This window comes from Erithacus rubecula (genome assembly GCF_903797595.1).
Source record: "Erithacus rubecula genome assembly, chromosome: 23".
Taxonomy (NCBI): domain Eukaryota; kingdom Metazoa; phylum Chordata; class Aves; order Passeriformes; family Muscicapidae; genus Erithacus; species Erithacus rubecula.
In genome coordinates this window covers 3,295,408-3,311,188 of record NC_136675.1, presented here as the reverse complement: position 1 = coordinate 3,311,188, position 15,781 = coordinate 3,295,408, and the positions used below count along the sequence as shown (strand labels likewise).

At 44.3% G+C, this 15,781-nt stretch overlaps 1 protein-coding gene across 5 annotated transcripts in view; it reads left to right on the top strand.

The window, feature by feature from the left end:
• The first annotated feature begins 811 nt into the window (after positions 1-811).
• The window catches only part of EYA3 (EYA transcriptional coactivator and phosphatase 3), a 39,819-nt gene continuing 24,849 nt past the window's right edge, over positions 812-15,781 (top strand). For 4 of the 5 annotated variants that reach the window (XM_079325816.1, XM_079325817.1, XM_079325813.1 and 1 more), the window contains exons 1-4: positions 812-903; positions 13,202-13,296; positions 15,154-15,197; positions 15,630-15,709. In XM_079325816.1, coding sequence (XP_079181942.1) covers positions 13,264-13,296; positions 15,154-15,197; positions 15,630-15,709 — 157 coding nt within the window. In that variant the 5' untranslated portion in view covers positions 812-903; positions 13,202-13,263. Of the gene's footprint in view, positions 904-3,111; positions 3,135-13,201; positions 13,297-15,153; positions 15,198-15,629; positions 15,710-15,781 lie in introns of all 5 variants that reach the window. The other variant, XM_079325814.1, reaches the window with a different exon arrangement.

Below are 15,781 nucleotides of genomic sequence, written 5' to 3'. Positions count from 1 at the left end.
TGCTGGAGCAGGGTCCTGGCAGCACCTGCGGAGACAGGAGCCCGTGCTGGAGCAGGGTCCTGGCAGATCTGCGGAGACAGGAACCCGTGCTGGAGCAGGGTCCTGGCAGCACCTGCGGAGACAGGAGCCCGTGCTGGAGCAGGTTTGCTGGCGTGACTTGTGACCCCATGGGGGGCCCGCAGTGGAGCCGCCTGTTCACCGACCCCGCGGGAAATACCCCGTGTGGAGCTGGGAAAACTCTGAGGGAGAAAACTGCCTTGAGAGAGGGAACGTGTGTGATCCCCCATTCCCCGGCCCGTGTAACGGGGGCAGGAGGGAGAGAATCGGGATCACAGCCGAGTCCGACAAGCAGGGAGGGGTGAGGGATTAAGATGTGGATTTATTTCCCATTACCCTACTCTGATTTCTCTCGCAATAAATTAAACACATTCCCCCAGCCAAGTCACGTCTGCCATACCGGTGCTGGGTGAAAGATCTCTCCTGCCTTGCTCTCACCCCACCTGCCTTCATTCTGCTTTTTCTCCCCTGCCCGTCTGAGGAGGGCGGTGATGGAGCGGTTTTGGTGGCACCCAGCTGGGCTGGCCGGGCCCCCTCTATTGAAATACCCGCGGGGAGAGTGAGCGGAGGGGCGGCCTCAGGAAGGCGACAGCGGCCAGACCCGCAGCGGCGGCTCCCACACGGCCCTGGCTGGGTCCCCTCAGCCCCGGCTCGGTCCCCTCAGCCCCGGCTCGATCCCCTCAGCCCCGGCTCGATCCCCTCAGCCCCGGCTCGGTCCCCGCGGTCCCGCCCCGGGCCGTGACGCCACTGCCGGCGCCGCGCTCTGTTCCGGCGGCGGGCGGGGAGCGCGGGCGCCGCTGCCATGTCCGCTGCGGGCCCCGGGCCCGGCTCCGGAGCCGCCTCTCGGTAAGAACCCGCTGGGGCCCTGCGCACGGAGCACTCCCGCAGCCCCCGGTGCTGTTGGCAGGCTCGGGCTGGGACCGGCGGGCCGGGGCCGCGGGCGGTGAGGCCGAGGCGTGTGCTCGGCGTGGGCTCTGCCGCTGCCCGCCCGAGCGCGGGCCCGAGGGGCCGCGGCGGGACCGGGGCGCGGGGCCGGACCCTGACCCCGAGCCCGGCGGGGCGTGCCCGGCTCTGCCGGCTGCTCGGCCGCTGGCGCAAAGGCAGGAGGGGCAGGGGGCACTGCCCGGCTCCCTGCGCTCGCCCAGGCACTGAGGGGCGGCCGGAGGCAGCCTGGGTTCAGGGCTCACCGATGGCCGCGGGTGGCCGGGCTCAGGCTGTGCCGGCTTCCCCAGGGCACAGCTCTGCACACCTGCATCGCTCGTGGCTGCGTTTCCCTGCTGCTGCAGTCTGGTAGGATGCTTGGGCCTCCCGAGCGAGGTTGGATCCAGATGGGCTCTGCTGGATGTTCCTGGTTCTGGGAATGCTGTGCAGAGTTGCTGGAGCTTTGTGTACAGCCAGCTGCAGCACACAGTGCCCTGTTAGTTTGGTTGCTGTGGTGCGTGGTGTAGCTGAATGTTTCCAGGCTAGAGCTAGCCCTTGATGGAGCTTCAAACAGAATCACGGTGGAGTTTGCTTTCAGACTGGAGCTAGCTCTGCTTCTGTGATACACTTAACATGTCATGTAGTAACCAGCTGGTAATTAACGGGCAACATACTGATTAGGATGATGACAATCATGAGAATCTTACCTGCCACTTGTTTGGTGTCCTGCAGTTTTGTATGTTGTAGATTATCTTAAACTCTGGAAGCTGAATAAGGTATGCTTAGTTGAGAATCACAATTCATGTGCCTCAAGTCAGTGGTTTCATCATAAGCTACTTCTAAAAATGCATGAACGTAGTGACTTTCTCAGCCTGCAAACCTTCAGGCTTGTTGTGCTGAACCTGCTGTGTTTGAGGGGTTTTCCTTGTCATGGTGTGATCCCTGTTACTGGTGGAGTTCTGCTATCCAGCTTTTGCCACAGAAGCAGTGATCTGCTGGTACATTCTCCCTGCTCTGTTTAAAACATCGCTGAGCTTGAGGTCCTGCAGTTTCCAAGCTGCTGCAATTCCTGCAGTGTTTTCCTGCAACTTTTGTGTCCCCCTCAGCTCTTCTCTTGGCCTGGTTCCTGGGGAACTCTGTATTATTGGGTTGTGCAACACATCAGATTGAAAAATTGTTGCTTTTCAAATAATTTGTCTGAAAAACTGTCACAGATGTGAGCAATAGCTGTAGGAATTCCCAAGTAATTGATGACTTCAGAAGTATTTATAACTTCTCAAAACTTTGCCCTGGAAATACCCAGATGTTGAAAGAACTTTGAGTTGAGTATGTTAGAGGACACTATAAATGGGTTTCCATGTGTTGTATGAATGAGTTGGAGCCCCTCTGCAGCAGACTAATGTACCATTTCCTAACTTCTGTGTACGAAAAGGTGGCTATAGATGACTAAAAATAAAACTAGATAAAATATACTGAAATACTGTAATTGAGCTAAGAGTCAGGCAAGGGGTGTGTTCTGTGTGCAAGCCATGCTGTACACAAGGTACTCAAGGCATAAAGCAGATAATATGGCATTGGGATGTGAGTGGATCCCATAAAATAACCCTCTTTATTTTTTTTCCCTTCTTGGCAAGTCTCTGCTCTTTTTCCCTGAAATCTGCTCTTAGCAAACAGATGTTTGATAAAACTTTCACTGGGTCTGCAAAACCCTGTGATTGGAAGAGGAGCTGCCAGGATGGAGAGGTGTGGAAACTTTTCAGCCTGAAATAGAATTGTGTCAGGACTTAGCAACTGATGTTTTATATATATTCTTGCACCAAGCAGTGTCTACAGACACCCCTCTCCAGACAGTGGCATGGTGTAGGTTGCATATTGATTATAAGTTGAGAAATGTCTTTTTCAGCTTTTTCTTGCTTTGTCTTACCTTTAATTGATTTTCTTTATTTCACCCTAGTTTGTCCAGAATTTTTTTCCCTCTACTTGGTTAAAGGGCTGCAAACCAGCATCTCTTCAGCAGTATTCTCTGGTGGCCCCTCTCCAGCAGAGATTCTGGGATAATTTGTGCAGATGCCATGACTGGAGGTACTCCAGTACCCAAGGGAGTAATTTCAAATCCTTTCTTTCTTCTTGCAGCTGCCTCCAGAGCCTCAGTGAAGGTGATGTTGCAAGGGCATGGATCTCCTCCTGATGCCTTACCCTACATGATTAGGGGAGTGCTGTGGCACAGCAGGGCATAGCAGCCCCTTTAGGGTTTGGTGTCATTGTGATTCACACCAATCACTGCCCTGTCTTTTCCAGGTGTCACCCATCAGTTCTATAAACTAGAAGACAAGCCTTGTATTTAAAAAATTAATATAATATTGTGATGGAGCCAACTGGGGACTCTTAATCTCTTAAATAGACTTTTGTTTGGGTTAAGGGTATGTCTAGCCTAATCTCAGAGGTGATGGAGCAATTCACTGAGTTAAGCCTTGACCAGAACACTATTCTTGCATCCCAGGAGCTTCTTGCTGTGTCTTGAAATGTTTGTTGGTTGTGTTTGAATACTGACAGTGCTGTTTCTTTGAGAGTCACCAGCTGGAACATCACATAAAGCATGTGGCAGTTTTAAACCTTGGGTGATGGTTCCTGTTTCTATACAGAATACACTGTTATGTGTAATTTCATTTCTGGGGTTTTACAAGTCAGTCTCATACTAGTGACTTTCCTGTGACACTTTCTTGCCCTGTTCTTTTTGAGAGAGCTTAAGAAATTCTTCCTCAAATATTACTGACTTAAGATGATCAGGGTAGAAAAATGAATATTTAGGACAAGATTAATAATCATTAATTATTCAGAACAGAAGAGAATGTATTTTCAAAACCACATGGAGGTGTTTTGGATAGAAAAACAGTGATACTAGTTTTCTGTACTTCAGATTTCCTCATGCTGTTCTTTTGGTAAAGGCATGTTTGTTCTTACCCACCTGTTGGGGAAAATACTGTCACAGAAAACAACACTGTTGGTTCAGGACTTTGAAATTTCACATGCAAGTCTGATCCCATTTGCAGGATATATCTGGTGCTTTGTTCCCTGCCTTTATAAAAGCTCTAGAAATTTCAAAGCTGTTGCCTTGATTATTCTGTGTGCTTTAAATCCCCATTTCCTGTCCATTCAGAGCTTTTTGGGGTACAGGAAAGGGAACTGGCCTTTCTAGAAGATGTGATTCAGAGTTAACAGGGGCACTTCAATTCTTCATTAACTTGGTATTCTGTAGAACTGCAAAGACATGAGAATTAATTCTTATTCTACTCTTTGTTTTTCCCCCTTCTATCCAGTAGTTAGCTCACATGCCAAGTGTCCTGCTATGTTGATGTTTCTGGGTATGAGCAGAAATGAATTCTTCTGCTTTAAAAAATAAAAGAAGTTACAAAATACTCATTCTTGCCTGACCTGAGGAAAGCCAGAAAGTCCCTATGAGTCAATAGTATTACTGCCAGTGGCAATTTACAAGATAGCAAAAGTAGTTACAGTAATTCTGTAGATTATTAATCTGTTTCTGCCCAAATTTCTGTCCTGTTTCTCACTCTTGCAGAGCCCTTGGGAGCAGCCCTATGGTCACAGGTGACAGAGCTGTGGAAGTGAGTTGTGCTCTGCTCCTCACCTGTCCCAGCTGCCAAATAAAACTGGTTGTAACTTAATGGAGAGCTGGGTTAAACATGCTTTGGTTATCACTGCAGGAGTTTGTATAACAAGACACCTCTCAGGCTGGTCTCAGCTGAAATGAAAGTGCACAATCTTAACACTGGCCACAGACTAATTACACTAATTAGTGTAATTACTAATTACAAAAACTAATTACAGTTTAGTAAAGCAATGACCAGGTCATTCATCTGCCTGCATTCATCTTGCACTTGAGATTTCTGTGGTCATCAGGCACTCCAGGACATACAGCACTGGTTTTACTGGGATTTGCTTGTTATCCAGTTAGGGATTGATTCTCAGTGCCAGGGTCTGAAGAAAATGTATTTATAGTAATGGAGTTATCTTCATGATCTTATTAATTTCCTCCTGGAAGCCACACTTCAACAGTTTTAGTGAAATCTTCATAGGTATCTGATCTTTGCTTGACTTCCCAGATTCTTCCTTTTTGGGCTTAGTCAGAAGTTGTCTCTCCAGCCAAACTGTTCTTCCCCTGCATTTACTCATTAGGCAGAGTGTCCTGCTGTTGGGAAGTTTATTTTTAAAACCATGAAAGTCAAACAGCATTCTTTTTCTGTCTGGGGATAGAGATCTAGAAGTTTGCTACCTGTTTATTAATTCCCAGAAACATAAAAATGTATAATGAGCCGTGAGGTTATTTTAGGTACCACACCCTGTGTGATCTTCAGGGGGAAATCTGTCTGATCTCACTGCAAGTTACATCCTCAGGAAAAGGGGAGGGAATCAATTCTTCTGCTTGGCTGATGTTTCTGGATGTGACTGTGCTTTGGATTTGTATTGAAAGGTAGCAGCAGCTCTGTGTTCTTGTGCCCTGTGAGTGATGCATCTTGGCTCTGTCCAGCAGGAGTTGCCACATGATTTCTGGGCTCAATGGGAGTTGTTTTTCTTGAGGATGAAGTTGTTCTTTCCAAATCTTCTGTTAGTGAAAACAGTTCTTTTCTGCATTAAAATTTTCCCTGCTGTGTTTCAAAATGGAATTGAAAAATCATTGCATAAGAACTGACAAAACAAGCATGTGTCACTGGTCAGGCAGAGTGAGCTGCAGACAGGCAGAGCACTGACAGCTCTACAAGGGTCTAAAAATCATGGGGAACTTGCTGTCAATGGAACAGGCATTGCTTAGTAAAACCTAGATTTGTATTTCCATGTTTGATCTCAGTTATTTTCTCACTGTATTTATTTCTTATTTTATTTCTCACAGCACTTTTTTTTTTTTTTTTTCGTTTTAAGGTTATGAAATTTTAATCAAGCCATGATTTTTCAATCCTACAGGACAGCATTTGGAGACTTGACCATCCATACCTTCAGAATTAGGGCATACAGAATGCCTTCCTTGTAACTTTAACAGTATTTGACTCTGAAATTTCCTGGTTGATGAAGGAGGGAAGAAGGAGCATGGAGAGAGAGCAGGAAATCATCCAGCAGTATTCATTGCAAAGGTTTATTCTTCTGGTTGTCACAATATTTTGCAGATAGCTGTGTGTGTTGTGCCTAGGGACATGTGGGTGTGTGTGGAGGATGAGAAAAGCCAATAGTGGAGTATCAGTGTTTGCTGTGAGCTCTGCTGGATTGCTCAGGACAATCAGCAGGCTGGTGTGTAGCCCAGCTTTCATTCATTAACTTGAGTCCCTTTTCAGCTCTGCTTCAGAAAAAGGAAATGAAGAGGAAACTACTTACAAAGGAGATGGATTTAATGAGAGAAAGACACCATGCTTCAAGCTGGAAGATGGATTTTAAAAGGCATTTTCAAGATTTGGTTTGGAAAACAAGGTTGTTGAGGAGTCAGTAGTACTAGAAAGTAGGACTTGGGACAGAGGAGTTGGCCCCACAGTGTGAAGTCAGAAATCCCACTTCCTTTTTCTTCTTTCTTCAGCTGATTTTCAAACAGTAGGTTAAGGTACCTATTCCCATTGGCTTGGGAGCTGTGGGACCAGTCACAGACATGGACACTGCACCCTGAGTTTGCCTGTTAGAAATGAGCTCCTGCACACCATGGGAAGGAGGGCAAGCACTGTGCCACTGCCAGCTCTGCACGAGGGTGAATGACCTGTGGGAGGGGTTTCATTCCATGGGGCAGGAGGAAAGCTCATTGAGCCCCTCCTGTCTCTGCACAGGCTTGCACTACTACAGAGTCCTTTTCTTTTAAGTATCTTTAACATTTTTTTTTATTTTCACCAGATTGAACATTTTACACACCAGTTTGCTCACTCATTTTGTTTGCATCAGTGTGATGTGACAACTCACGAAGAATTTCCATGATGTTGGTTTTGCCTGAAGGAAGGAAAAAATGAAGCTTAGTACACAAAATTGTTCAATTCCTGACAGTTCCTTAAGGGGCTGTTTTATTCTGTAAACCAGGAACCAGCCTGATGCTATCATTTCCTGGGATCTTTAATCGAGCTGTTTCAAAGCAAAATGGGACATTCTTCCAAATTTTAGAGAATTCCTGGTTTTGCCAAATCCTCAGGAGAGGTCCTGTAGGAGCAGGCAGCAGGTTGGATGTGCTGCCTTGGTATAGTCAAACACTGATCTGCCTGTGGTGAATAATATGTCAGAAATATTTAATCAGCTTGGAAGGTGAAATACTATCATGGTTGGATATAGGAATGCTGAGATATAAGGAAGAATAAAATATGTCTGTGCCTGCTTACACCTTAATGTGGAGGAGCACAGGCCATTTCAGTGTAAGGGGTGATTGAGAACACATTTTACCTGAAGATTCAGAATAAAAAGCACTCAACAGCTGTGCAGTGCATGGTAATATCAATATGTGTCTCTTCTACTTTTGTTTTTATTTGGGTATTTTAATTAAATCCAAAAAAAGAATGGCAGATAGATCTGCCATGCTGCACTGTGCCAAGTTGTGCTCCTCTCTGTCAGAAGCTGATTGTCCTGTGGTGAGTGGCATGGACTGAAAACATTGTGAGGAAAAGCTCTGCTCTAGTTGGGTGATGTCTTGGATTGCTTTGGCTGCATGCTCTGATCCTCTGTGTGTGTAATGCAGCAGCATGGGGCACACTGTGATGAAATACTCCAACAGAAAATATGGGAAGACTATACTATTCTGCTTCCTAATTCATGTATTTCTGTTGCTGTTCATTTTAAGGTGGTGGTCCTTGAATAACTAAGGAGTGAAAATAACTGCATAGGTTATTTGGGTTGGACTTGTACAAAACATTACAGCCACTGCTGTAAAAGATAATAAAAAAGCATTTCTAGAAGTACATTCTACACCACTTAGACAAGTCTCTGGGGCCAGGTAGGATCCAGTCAGGGGCACTGAAGGAGCTGGCAGAGCTCACTGAGCCACTTTCCATCATTTCCCAGCCTTCCTGGCTAACAGGAAGTTCTCACTTTACTGGATGCTTTCAAATGCAATGCCCATCTAGAAGGAGGGTCAGAAAATGCATCTGGGGACTGCAGCCTGGCCTCAGTGGAGTGGAAGATTGTAGAACCATCTTCCATGCCATCATATGGCACATACAGAACAAGCAGGGGTCAGTCCCAGCCAGCACATGTTTGGGAGAGGTACAACCTGATCTTCTCCAGCAAGGTGACTTGCATTGTGGATGAGGGAAGGGCTGTGGATGTGTCTACCTGAACATTAGTAAACCCTTGAACACCATTTCTCCTGGAGAATCTGGCTGCTCAGGGCTTGGGCAGGTGTACTCTGCTGGGTTTAAAACTAACTGTGCCCAGAGAGTGAAGGGGAATGGAGCTACATCCCTGTGGGGTCAGGCACTGGTGGAGTTCCCCAGGGTTCAGTACTGGGGCCAGTCCTGCTTGGTACCTTTATGAATATTCTAGACAAGGGAATGGAGTGCATCCTAAGCAGAACAATCCCATGGAACACTCCAGGCTGGGGGAAAAGTGGCTGCAAGGGGGCCCATCAGAAAAAGACTTCATTGCAGTACAAAAGGGCTGGAGCATGTCCAGAGAGGAGAACAGAGCTGGGGAAGGGGCTGAAGCACAACTCTGATGAGGAGCAGCAGGAGAAGCTGGTGTGGCTCAGCCTGGGGCAGAGGAGGCTTGGCAGGATCTTCTTGCTGTCCAAAATCCCTAACAGGAAGGTGGAGCTGGGTGGGGTCAGGCCCTGCTCCCAGGGGACCAGGGACAGGACAAGAGGAAATGGCCTCAAGCTGTGCCAGGGAAGGTTTAGATTTGAAGGTTTGGATATTAGGGAAAATTTCTGCCCTGGAAAGACTGTCCAGCCCTGGCAAAGGCTGCCCAGGGCAGAGGTGGAGTCACCATCCCTAAGGGGTTTAAAAGACAAGGCACTTGGGGCATGGGTTAGTGGTGGCCTTGGCAGTGCTGGGTATTGGTTGAACCTAATGGTCTTGGAGGTTTTTTCCAAAATAAATGATCCTATGATTTTATTCCAACTCTGTTTAATAGATGTAATTTCATTACTCCAATCAAAGCTTTGTTCTTAGGGAAATAGTGACTGTTTTAAAGTAATATAAAACCTTTTTTTTCTCTAACCAGTATAATTACTGCGTGTTGATTTTATCACAGTATCCTGACTTTAATTATTTGCAGCTTGGGAGAACTGTTTCTTGCATGAAACTTTATATTCAAAGCCAAGGCAGATGGGCTTGAAAAGCACAAGCTGAAAGTAAATAGCAGTCTATCCAGGTGCTGCTCACAGCAGGCAGCTTTCAGAAATCCAGGGTATCTAGTTTGAGAAAGCCTAACCAAGCTGGACTTTGTATTTTAGGATTTTTAAAACAGGATTTAATGCAAGAAGCTGGAGATCACTTGCTTTTAGTGGTGAATTATTGGCATCAAGATGATGTGCAGAGCAGAAGGCAGCTGCTGAGAGTGATTCTGCAGCCCATTCCTCTGCTGTGACACCTTCTGGTTTGGAGTTCAGATAATGTGGCTCCTTAAATTGAGCAAACAAAATCAAATGGCATACAAACCCAATTCTTAGTATTTTGCATTGCTGGGTTTCCATGCAAGTTGGAATTAAATAGAATGGTTATTCAAAACAAATTGAGATCAAATAAAACCTGATGTTTAGTTCACATGTTATGTAATAGTTTTCATCAGGTAATTAACAAAAATCATCCCATAAAGGAAAAAAGTATGGTACTTTTCTGATTTCCAGAAGCAGAACAATGGACCCATTTTTCTGAATGTTTCTTTTCATTGCAGCAGCTCATATAATGGCTTCTTGCAAACTTTGCTTCCATTTTGTTCAGTTTTTCTCATTCACAAACCCATTGGCCCACAGGAGCATTCTCACCACCTGAATCTATAACACCTCTGCTGTTGTGTTCACTTAGGGTTTAAAAATATTCTCTAATAACCTGTGATAAGCTTACCCAAAGTGAGTTTTATACAAGTTAAAATCTAATTTTGAGATTTGATGTGCAAAAAAAAAAAAAAAAACCCAAAACAGCAAAAAGCAAAACGAAAACCCCAAAAACACCAACAAAAACCAGTGTTATGTATTTTCAGTTTTTAAAAATCATCTTGGTTGCAGGTGAGCTGCTGGCTCATTGTGCTCCTCTGAGGCAGCCCAGGCTGAACAAGTGCAAGGTGCTGGGTTTGTTTTTAGCTTTTCAGTTTGTTTTTCAAGCTCTGGGGGGTTCAGACCCAGGTGTCCAAGGAGGGGCCCTGGGGCAAGGACCCACCAAGGGCTGGGGGCAGCTGGGGATTAACTGGTGGAGAGGGACATGAGCAGGGCAGGAGCAGCTGCTCCCTGGATCCTCCTCTGGTGCCTTCAGCCTTGGAGCTGCCAGCAGCTGCCTTCAGCCTCTCAGTGCAGGAGGAGAGCAGAGGGAGAGGTTCCTGCCATGCCAGGACCAGGGACTTTCTGTGCTCAGCTGTAAGAGGACATGTTACCTGCTCTGCATGACAGCTGGTGCTTGGGTGGGTGTTACAGGTAAAAAGGGTGTTGTATATTTATTGCTGTTGTGTCTCTGCTTCATCAAAGTGAAACATCAAGCAGATGATAAAAGTATGGTTTCACTTAGCATGGCTAAGTTGGTTGAAAGGGACATCCTGCTGCTCTGCTTGTGTGTTTGTCCTGACCCTCATCCTGCTGGCTCCCCTGGAGCAGGGCTGTGTGGGGCCAGAGCTGATCTTTCTGGCATTGTCTTAGCAGAAAGTCTGTGGGTCTCTCTGGATTTTCTTTCTTTTCCCTTGGCAGATCCTACATGCAGCCTGCTGTTTAACCACACAAGCCTCTGTGGCCATGAAGGAGGGAGTGTCAGGCAGGCAGGAGTGGGGTGCAGGGGTTGGGGCAGGCAGGAGCTCTCCCTGCTCCCACTCTGAGCTGCTCTGAGCTGCTGCTGGCTGTGGCAGGGACAGGATGCTCTCAGCCCTTGCTCCCAGATGTGCTCAGTGCCTCCATCCCACCCAGACACACTCTGCTGCTTGATCTCTGGAACCACACCTCGAGTGGGAGGTGTTCTCTGCCTCTGCTGCTGTTTTTGGAGGTGCAGGGAAGGCACAAAGCCACCCTGGGCAAAGCTCTCACTTGGAATTCTCACTTCCCTGGGAGAAGGCATGAAGCCACCAGAGGTCAAGTTCATCTGTTCATCTGCTTTGGTTCAGTCACCTGCTTCCAGGTGCTCAAGGTGCCCAGCTTATTTAGAAAAAGTGTTTTCTTCATTCATGCAACATATTCCAGTAGGACTCCGAGAATCTTTTTAAATTGAACTATTTAAATCTTTCTCAAAATCAAAATTAAAGAACTACTCACAGCTTTTAAGCAAAGCATGGTATGGGAAGTTACTGCTGTATGGATCAGTGGAATGTAAAATGTTTTCCATATTGAGGAATTTAGTTTGAGATTCTTCTATGAAATTACACAACAAAGCAGTTAAATACCAGAAGTGAAGGATGAGGGACAGGATCTCTTGGTATGAATTTCAAGTCTTCTTCCTCTCAGCCATTGTATTTTGTATTCCTTTTTATCATCTGAGAGTGGCCGAGTTTCTATTCAGTCCCAATTGTTCTGTTACTTCTACAAAAAAGAAATAAGATTTATATTTAAAATTAAACTAATGGAAACTTGTGGAGGAAAATCTGTAAAGGTGACAGTAAGTGCTTTATATTGTAGACTTGTGTGCTGTAAATAGGGTTGTCTGCAGAGAACCTGAATTACGAATTCAGTTGATTTAAGAGTTCAGGCAGTAACGTTAAGCAGCTTTGATAAGGAGTGTCAGCCTTGCAAAAATCCCCAAACCATCCATAAAATTTCTATCCTGGTGCATACAATACACTCTGACACATAAGACCTGACCTCAAATGAGGGAGAAACCTTTTGTGTTTCCGTGGTTGATGGGAAATCCTTGCAGCAGCTGGGCTCAGCATCCCTGCGCGCCGCACGTGGGAGCGGCGGCGGGCGGGCTGCACGTGCCCCAGCATAAGTAGGTCTGGCAGGAGCCAGGGAGGGCACAGGGATGTGGTTTTCAGGACGCCAGAAAATTGTTTCTGTAAACTAGTTCAGTCAGTCACTCTGTGTAGGGGTTAATGCTGAGATTTGAAGATGCCCGAATGCTCCAAACAGGGTGGGTAAGCAGCAGGTCTAGAGGAGGGAGTGGTGTGTAAAGCAGATTTTTCATTTCTGCAGACACACAGAGCTCGAATTTTCTGGCTCTGCAGGCAGGAATTGGTTGTACCTCAGCACAGAAAGTTGCTGGATTTGATTTCTCCAACCCACTAAGTGTTTTTCAGCATTGTAATTTCTGCAGTCCCCTGAAGTTGTGCTGTGTGCTGCTGGGGTGGCGGTGGAGGCAGCGCAGGAAAAGCTGCTCTGAAGAGGTTTGGGGTTGGCTTTAATAACGTGGCTCCAAAATGAGGTGGAGAAAGAACAAAAATACAAATTGCACCGCTCATGCACATCAGGTGGGCAGGAGGACGCAGGCAAACTGCAAAAGTTAATCAGATTGTGAAAATATTCTGCAAATTTTCATGAGTCCAAGCCCCTGGAAGGCAGCAGCTTTTTGATGTGGTATATAAGATCTGTATGGTAAATGCTTCCAAAATCAAAATGATTTTATAAAATTTAATCAGACTTCTCTTCTTGAAAGCTGCAGTTGAAATAATGAACGTGCTTTGTGAATTTGGTGGGGAACAGCACTGTGTGTAAATGCATTTAGGTGTACAGTCTTGTCCTGATTTTTTTTTTGATTGTTATATAAATGTTCTAAATTAAAACAGGTTAGATTGAATCGTGCTGTTTACTGACCTAGTAGACCAGACTTGATCATTTAAAGTGTCTTTAAAATCATGGTGCACGTGTCTGATTAGTGTGTTAGCTTCTGCAGTCAGTGTAGTCTGAGTAAATGATGTAGAAATGTGCCATGTGCATGAAAAATCTGTATCATCGAAGCTTAAAGCTAAATCCCTTGTTTATGAAATCTTTCCATATACGGGTTTTGTATTTTATTTGGGAGCTGGCCACACGAGTTTGGTGGGAGGAGTATAGAACAATTAATATTCTCTGATAGCCTATATGATAAGCCCCCCAAAAGTACATAAAGCTATGAACACCTTTCTTTAACAGGACTTGAAGACTGCTGAGGAACACACGATTTGAATCATTTAAGCATTAAAATAATAATACCCATGGAAGAGCCACAAGACTTACCCGAACAACCAGTAAGTACATTTCAAAAATGCTGAAAATGAAAATATGAAACAAATTAGTGATCTCACACTTTCAGTTACACAGTTATTTTAACTAATATTGGAAAAGAAGGCTTATACTTAGTGTATTTATCCAGAGGACAAAAAGCATTTTATTGTTCGTAAAATGTACTGTACATTTAATTTGCTATAATTGTACAGACAGTAGTAAGAAAGGAATAGTTGCATGCACTTGAACTCTATGATGCTTCTATACAAAATGATCACTTGTTATTCTCAGAAAATCAGACTTATTTCAAGCCTATTGTAGAGAAAATAAAATTCATCATTTTAGGGACAAAATCGCCATGTTGGTTATTACAAAGTCTATAGTCTTTAATTCTTATGCTTGAGATGTTGAAAAGGTCCTGTGATTCTTTGTTTCCACAAGTGGAAGGCATTTTTTAATAACTGATGTAAGAGTATGTTGGGGTGGGGAAGCATGTCTGAAGGTTAAAATATGCTACATGTATGTGAAGTATTTGTGATACTGTTTGCATTATCAATAATTGATATTAACACAGCACAGAAGTGTTGGGTAGAGAATTATCAATACTGTATGAGATGAATAAAATTGCATATAAGAATTAAGCTGAAATGTTGATATTAATGTTCTGCTCCCCAAATAAACCTGGTACAAACTCAACAAGAAATTGCCAAGTTGCAATAGGAGTGATGCTTGTAATCTTGAGACCTTGTCAAAAACACACAGAAGCAGAAAAATGTGCTTGAGTGTACTTTGGATGTGTTGTAATTGCTGCCTTTTTAATATGAGAATTTAACATTCTTGACTTTATAGTTAAAAAATACATTGTAATATGATGTATGCAGTTTTATGACTTAGGAACAAAGTCAAAGTAAGTGGAAATGTAAACTTCAAATTATTCAGAACCTGGCTTGCCACAACTTGCAAATGATGGGCCTGAGTAATATCCACGAAATGTGAAACTAAGCAGCAAGACCAAATCATTTGTACTCCAGCTGTTTGAGGAGTTTAAAAATGAATTGCCTGTACTAAAAAAGGAAATCTCTCTAAATTCATCTTTATATAATGAAAACTGTCTTTATTCTTCAGGGCATGTGAGATAGGGTACAACTAATTTTCAGTGCTGTGTCCATTGATTCTGCTGCAATGTTCAGCTAAAGATTTTCTTGGTAATTTCTTCAAAGTACCTGATACCAGTCAGTCATTCTGTCACAGAATATGAGACTAAATGGATCATATGAATGAGTGAGGTGGTATTTTGGGTGTAATGGCACATTCTTGCAGGAGGAACTCACCCTGGCATCCTACTGAGAGTTTCACATTAATGTTTGCAGCCTGCAGAAACCAAATTTGTGTTCAAGCCAGTGCTGTGGTGTAATATCCTGTTCAGGAACAGGATCCAGTTGGCACCTACAAAATGAGAAAAAAAGTGCTGTGTTGGTTTTAGTCAAGAGTCAAACCTCCTAATGTTTTACAGAAAAAGCACTCATGTTCCAATCTTTATGCAATATTGAAATACAGGGGGAAGAGAGCAGAGTTTGTGCCTGTAGTGCTGAATCTGTGCAGAATAAGATTTTCTTAACATTTATGAGTGTGTTATTCAATTTCCACAAAATTCTCCTTCCCAGCCATTTTTGTGGCTGTATATCTCAGCACCTGTTATTAACAATTTTGCTGTACAAGATCCAGGGTTAGCCCTTGTTTTCTAATGAGGAAAAGACTTGTTTGGAGATGATGGTTACACTGGTGAGTTCTGGAGTGCAGGACAAGGCTGTGTATTTATTCACCACTGTGAAACCTCCAGCTTGTGTTAGTTGTAGCTCTGAACATTTTTGTCTTTGCAGGTGAAGAAAGCTAAGATGCAGGAATCCAGAGAACAGAGCCTGAGGTACAGGATTTTAAATTTCATTTTAGTGTGGAACAGTTCTTTATGGTTTTTTATAAAGCTTTCGTTTTAGAAATTTTCCACTTGATTTATTTTTTTACAGAGCTATGGAAAATATAGTTGCATTTGTATTTGGTTCCAAATAAGTTGATTAGGTTCCCAATAAAAAATAATTAACTTGGAATGGAGATGCCAAGAGGTGTTTCTCACAGAAGCCAACCCTGTAGTCCCTCCTCTATCAAACCCTGGCAATTCAAATCCCAGCTGCAGATCCCTCTCTCATAATCTCTTCATGAAATAGCAAAGATCACAGGGCTGGGTTTTGGGAGGAGTTAGTTTGCCTTGGTCAGAAAGGTTGAACCCAGGGGTTATGAAGCCCAAGGATGTTAATTTAAGAATTCATAATGTAATACTGAGCCTTTGTTGTCCTGGCAGTCATGTGAGCAGCACAGAAGTCAGTGATCAGAAAACTGAATCTTCAGACCTTGGTTCAGACCTTCCCATGTCCAGTGAGAGTGAGTATCCCTGGAGTTGTCCCCTTGCCTTTCCTCATGTCTGTCCCTGCTTCCTCAACCACAAGCTGTCTC